Source organism: Trichogramma pretiosum, unplaced genomic scaffold, assembly GCF_000599845.2.
Source record: "Trichogramma pretiosum strain Unisexual culture from Peru unplaced genomic scaffold, Tpre_2.0 scaffold19, whole genome shotgun sequence".
NCBI lineage: Eukaryota > Metazoa > Arthropoda > Insecta > Hymenoptera > Trichogrammatidae > Trichogramma > Trichogramma pretiosum.
This window is the reverse complement of record NW_019641707.1, coordinates 1,887,960-1,893,959: the sequence shown is the minus strand read 5'-3', so window position 1 is coordinate 1,893,959 and position 6,000 is coordinate 1,887,960. Positions and strand designations below refer to the sequence as shown.

The following is a 6,000-nucleotide window of genomic DNA, read 5'->3' as shown; positions in this document are numbered from 1 at the left end:
TCAAGTTTTTTTAATTATAATTATGTTTGTTACAGACCGCATCTATGAAAAAACTTTTGGTTCTTTTTCATGAGAAATAAAGGTAAGTGTTGTTTCGTATAATTCAGGATTATTAATTTAATTTATTTCATACAATACGATCAATTCAATTGCAAGTCTTCAACTTTCGTTAAACTGCTGAGTAAAATCTTTTCTGTGCTTAGTTGATTGTCTGAAAATTTTCAAAAGGGCTATTAATTAGCTTGAAACTATAATCAAAGGCATCGAAATAACTTTTTTTCACGTTACCAAGCTGATACCAAGTATCGCTGTTTCCAGCATCAGCTCGAGCCGAGTCCAAAGCTTGTCGTATAGCCAACGGAATAGAGCAGCTCATGCACAAAGGTGGCTCGCCAGCAGCTTTGCAAAAAAACACATTCGTTTTAAACTTTTCTAAAGATCGCAAAGAGATAAAGCTTAAGGTATAATGTACTTTTTGAGCTCAAAACTCCGAGAGGATTCGGGGCATTTCGACGAAATGAAACTCGGAAATCGACTGGAATGTCCTTCGCCCCTGGTACTTTATAATTCTGAAAGCAAGTGTTTTTTGATAGTTAAAAATTAAAAAATATAAAATTTCCGAAATGTCTGTAAGTACCCATGTCCTGTAATTAGTTAACCCTCCTGTTTCTGGATCATAAATTAATTCTTCACTGGTCCAGAACCCTATGCCCATTACGAATGCCCCCTCAACTTGTCCAACATCAATCTCAGGGCTTAAACTTACACCAGCATCTTCGAGTATATCGACACGACTTATCACATGTTGGCCAGTCAAGACATCGATTTCGACTTCTGATACCGTGACTCCGTATATCGAATAGTTTTTTACATCTTGTTCAGCATTAAACCTATTGCCAGTTAATTTAATTGAATAATTACTTATCTTTCATTTTAAATGTAAACATCTTACATGAAAGAAGCGCACAGATCGACATTTTTATTATGAGCTGCCATTATCAATTCCTCCCATTTGGGTTTACCACCTAAAGAATCTTTAATGGGTTGCAATCTTTCCAAAAGTATTTTGCATGCTCTAAGTGTTGCCTGTAGAATTAATTAATTCAAATTATCATTTTTCAAAAAATTCCTGCTTGTACTTACATAGCCTAGAGTGTCGCTACCCAAACTGCCACCGGTAACAAAACTGTTGGGTGTTGTCCAACTTATAGATGGCTTAACATTGATCATTTTTAAATCGATTCCCAATATATGAGCAGCTACTTGGGCAACCTAGACAAAAAAATAAGAGAAAACATTATGGAGAAACTTTAAGATTTACGAATCATAACTGACTTTTGTATGGATTCCTTGACCCATTTCAATTCCAGCGTGGGTTATTGAAACCGTTCCATCTCTTGCATAAATCGATACTAAAGAGTGATATTGGCCGAAAATCCAAAGTGGGTATTTCATAGGTACCATTGATATTCCTTTCTTTTTCCACCTATTATTCTAAAAAATACATATAATAGTTTAGAGCTAAAAAACTAACAATGAATTTTACCTGATTATATTCTTTCACGAGTGCTACGCGATTATCATAATCGGAAGTCTTTTTGAGCTCTTCGATCATCGGCACTAAAGCAGTTTTATCTTCTTCATTCATGTTTATGATTCTAACATTTATTGGGTCTTGTTTAGTAATTTTGGCTATTCTATCCATTATTTGTTCCACTGTTGCAATGCCTTCAGTAGATCCTTTGCGTTAAAACCATAAAATATATTATCAATCTTTGTTTTGAGAGAACATTTTGCAACATTTACCAGGCGCTCGGCACCAAGTATTGCCTGGCAAGTTAGTTTTAACATCGAAGCCTTTGATTGACCAGGTAGAAAAATCATAGCAATTGTAAAAATGATGAGCCGTAAGCATCGAATGACTCTCGTTGAAAGAAGCCCCGACATTGCCCCAGTAATTTACGTCCATTTGCTGAATTTTGCCACTGTCATCGGTACTGACTTCGTACTCCATAAACGAGGATGTACGCTTTCCGAGGGCACGCATGTTATCCTCGATCGTTAAGACCATACGCGCCGGTCGATTCAGCTTATGGCAAGCCAAGGCGCAAGCACAAGCGATTTGTGAGGAGCGACTGATTTTCGCTCCGTAAGAGCCTCCTAGTCTACGAACTTTCACATTCACACTTTAAAAGAAGAAATTATTACAATTTTTTAATAGTCGTCGATTGTTTTCACTCCCATTTGAATCAAGTCGGATAATATTATTAATTCAAACCTGTGCATCGGCAGGTTAAGTAATGTTGCTACGTTGGCTTGAATCAAATCCATCCATTGCGTAGCTGGATAAATATTTATGCCATCTTCGACGGGTTCACAAACGCAACTTTGACTTTCCATTGTAAAATGATATTGCGTTCCACATTCGTAAAAACCCTTAAATGTGTGCTTAACATTTGTTCCTAGTTAATGTGAAAAACAATCATAAATAAAAATTTATATTAACAAAATAATAACTTGTTCCTCAGTAAATATTTGTTAATTCGATATGAAATTTTACTTTAAATTTCATGTGAACATAACAAATAAAATTACCAGCTGGCTCTTTAGCTGGCCAATCAACTGCACAATTCATTCGGGTTTTATCATTGCTCGCTATGACATCGTGAACTGTAATCATAGGTTTCTGTCTTGGTCCTTTTGGGTAAACGATTTTTACCAAAGAAGCGGCGTAAAGAGCTACATTTTGATTTTCTGCAACAATCATGCCGTAAGGTTGACCCGCATAAGAAACTTCATTTTCAGCAAAAAGCTGTAATAAATAATTAAAAATGAAATCGATCTCACATTGATTCACTAAATATTAATTTGCATCAATCGTCATTTACGAGTTCATCCTCTTCAAGGAAGAAATATTGATTGACCGAATTAATGTAAGCATTTTTTCCCGGAACATCTTTAGCACAGTAAAAAGCAATGACGCCATTAATGTCCTAGAAATACAATCATTCTCTTTAAATGGTATTTTTATCAATTTTTTAAAATTTCATAAAAGTACCAGTGCTTCTTGGTAATCAATTCGCTCTAAAATGCCTGGAGCTTCTGCTAGGGTTAATGCACAAAAAACTTCATTATTTTTTATCGGTATATCGTTGATATATTCAGCCTCTCCAGATGTTTGATAAAGGGATTCTATTTTTGGTATTGGTTGATTGACAGGCCATATATTACGATCAGTATCAAAATCTTGTCTTCCTGATGATAATCCTCGTTGCAACAAAGTACCACCACTTTTTAATTTTGAGTTGATGGCATTTGAGTTGATAGATAATGCGAACTTGAAAATATTAAAATATATGTTAAAATATTTTACGTTTATTATTTTATATTTTTAAATATTCTGCACCTTATAAAAAAGACATGTTGCCAGAAGTTTTCGGAAATTGGCTTTATAATCTGGCAACACGTAATCGGGTTCTAGCTCTGAATACAGTAATTTCAATCCATTCGATAAGTCGTTATTATTGAACAAATGTTTGCCTATGAAAAATTGTTCTGTTTCGGATGCATGTAACTGAAATTAATGAAAATGGCTAGAATAATTTAATGATAATATTCGTAATCCTATACAATATTCATTTACAAATTCGGGTTTGATTCCTCCAAATAGTATATTAGGCTTTTCCAAAACTTGACCATTATGATCTAACTTGAACAGAAATCCTGCATTTATAATTGCATGTGCATTCTGAGCTCTTGGCATTATCTAGAAACGTTAAAAATTATATTATTATAACTTGTATATCATTCTTTTTTACTTGCATTTTAAATTAAAATTACTTTGTATGATTTATAATGATATTGTTCATCAAGTGCAGGAAGTTCTATACTATACATTAATTTCATATGCATTTTCAACTTCAAAAATTCCACGAAGGTAATGATGTTTTTTAAACTTGGAGAGTCGACTAAAAACAAACATCAATTTTATTAATAGCTTTTTAATGAAGAAGTTGTAAACAATTTTTTAACTGCTTACGAATATGAATTTTTGCTCCAGCAGTTTCAAATATTAAAAAAATATCCGATGGGAATTCGTTATGATGATTTTTCATCATTAAATTTCCACCTATCGTACCAATCTAGTAAGTTAAACGAAAGTTAGTTTTAATGAAATCGTCCAAAAAAAGATTGGCATTACTTACGTTTCTTATTGGTATACTTGCTACTAAATCAATATGTTCAGCCATTTGTTTCAAATACGAAAAATTTTTATCGGTCATAAATTTCTCAAAGGTCGACTTGGCAGTAGAAAGTGAAACATTTGCTCCAAGAGTCAACACCTTTTCATCTTTAACAACCCTGTGTAAATCTTGTACGTCATTAATATCGATGCATACTTGAATATTTTTTGTTCTGTAAACTCCTATTTAAAAGCGAAGTTTCTAATTAATTAAGTAATTATAACTTGATTTACAGAAAAATATTAAAACCTCACCGTGTCCCGTATTTCCACCATTTAATATGTACGACGCTTTAGGGTATTTTTGAAAAATTTCAAATATATCTTTGATATCTAAGACTTTATGAAAAATTACCTCGTGAAATTTTAACTCTAATGATCTGGGAAAACTAGATTGGTAAATAATTTCCATTTTTTCACAACTGTTATTGCATATTTTTTTGGTACATTTTTTACAACCGCTCACATTATACATATCCTAATTTTGAATAATTTACTTTCATAAATATATTAAATGCTAGATGTTTTATGAAATTATTTCGCTAATGAACTTTACCTCAATATCTTGAATTTTTCTCGACGTTGGTGGAGCATCAACGGCGAAACTTTTGAAAGCGTCCAAAATGGGTCTGTAACCGGTGCATCTGCAGATATTACTCGCGAACGAATTCTCGACTTCTTCCATCTTTATTTTTTTATTTTGAATCACACTATAACGAGCGTGAATTATAATACAATAAACAATTTCTCTCGAAGAATGCGAATTCAGGTCAATACCTGTACATGCTCATTACCCAACCCGGCGAACAATAGCCACACTGCGATCCATTCATCCCAGCCAAGGCGGCTTGCAGAGTATGGTATCCCGATTTTTTATTTCCCAATCCTTCGGTAGTCGTTATTTTCCAGCTAAATAAAAATTCCAGCGTTTATTGTGAGAAACGATTGCGTTTTATAAATTATGCAGTGGTATCATTAATTTTACCCGTCGCAGAGCAATACCGGAACTAGACAAGAATTTACTGAAATAATATCTGAATTTCTGATTTGTGCTGCCACAATGCAAGCACCACATCCTCCTTCCAAGCACATAGATTTGGTACCTTTGAGATTAGCTACATCGCGAATGTACACGTTCAGAGATACATACGCTTTTTGATTGCTATGAACTGATATAAGAAAATGTTCTGTAGATTTTCATGGATAAACGAAATAGTCATACATGTTAAAATATTTACCTATGTGCGGAACATCGTTTATTGTGAATTGGATGCTATCGGAACCATCTTTATCAACTTTTTTAGATATCCTATTAATATTTTCATGACATTAATTAGCAATGCAAGTTATTAGAAGTAGTAAATTAACCGCACTCAATATGTTTTATTATAGAATTATTTCAACTTACGATGAATTTGAATGTAAGCTCTCTGTTTGACCCATTTCTTTATATGTAACACTTGCAAACAACTATTTTTGCATCACTGAACCGAAGCGAAAGTCAATCGACTTCGTCGCAAAAACGTTCACGAATGACATCAAATTTTTGTTTTTCTTCAACTACAGTCTACTATAATTACTAGTTTTACGCGTTACTTGCGAAAATATGCTTAAGACTTTGAGACACACGTTCAGTAACTTTTGTTAGCTCATCGTCGTTAATTGCAACTTTAAACGTACTTGGTAATTTTCATTGCTATATAACTGTAAATTGAGATGGAAAATACACTTAGAGATGAAATTTTTATTTGCAATAG

General features: G+C 33.3%; 1 protein-coding gene across 2 annotated transcripts; it reads right to left on the bottom strand.

Moving 5' to 3' along the window:
- On the bottom strand, positions 1-5,761 carry LOC106650835 (xanthine dehydrogenase/oxidase-like). 2 transcript variants are annotated; one of them, XM_014369059.2, is made up of 24 exons: positions 5,652-5,761; positions 5,482-5,552; positions 5,229-5,412; positions 5,021-5,152; positions 4,800-4,953; positions 4,499-4,721; positions 4,206-4,426; positions 4,040-4,142; positions 3,841-3,968; positions 3,644-3,766; positions 3,407-3,574; positions 3,059-3,337; positions 2,889-2,993; positions 2,596-2,812; positions 2,279-2,462; positions 1,807-2,186; positions 1,547-1,740; positions 1,336-1,494; positions 1,144-1,272; positions 953-1,086; positions 638-890; positions 473-569; positions 289-399; positions 1-211 (listed from the first exon to the last, which is right to left on the bottom strand). In XM_014369059.2, the coding sequence occupies exons 1-24, from the start codon at positions 5,684-5,686 to the stop codon at positions 141-143; spliced, it is 3,855 nt and encodes a 1,284-aa protein (XP_014224545.1). In that variant the 5' UTR covers positions 5,687-5,761; the 3' UTR covers positions 1-140. The 2 variants fall into 2 exon arrangements, with proteins under 2 accessions (XP_014224545.1, XP_014224546.1); XM_014369060.2 differs by having other exon boundaries at positions 1,664-1,740.
- Between the last annotated feature and the right edge of the window lie 239 nt (positions 5,762-6,000).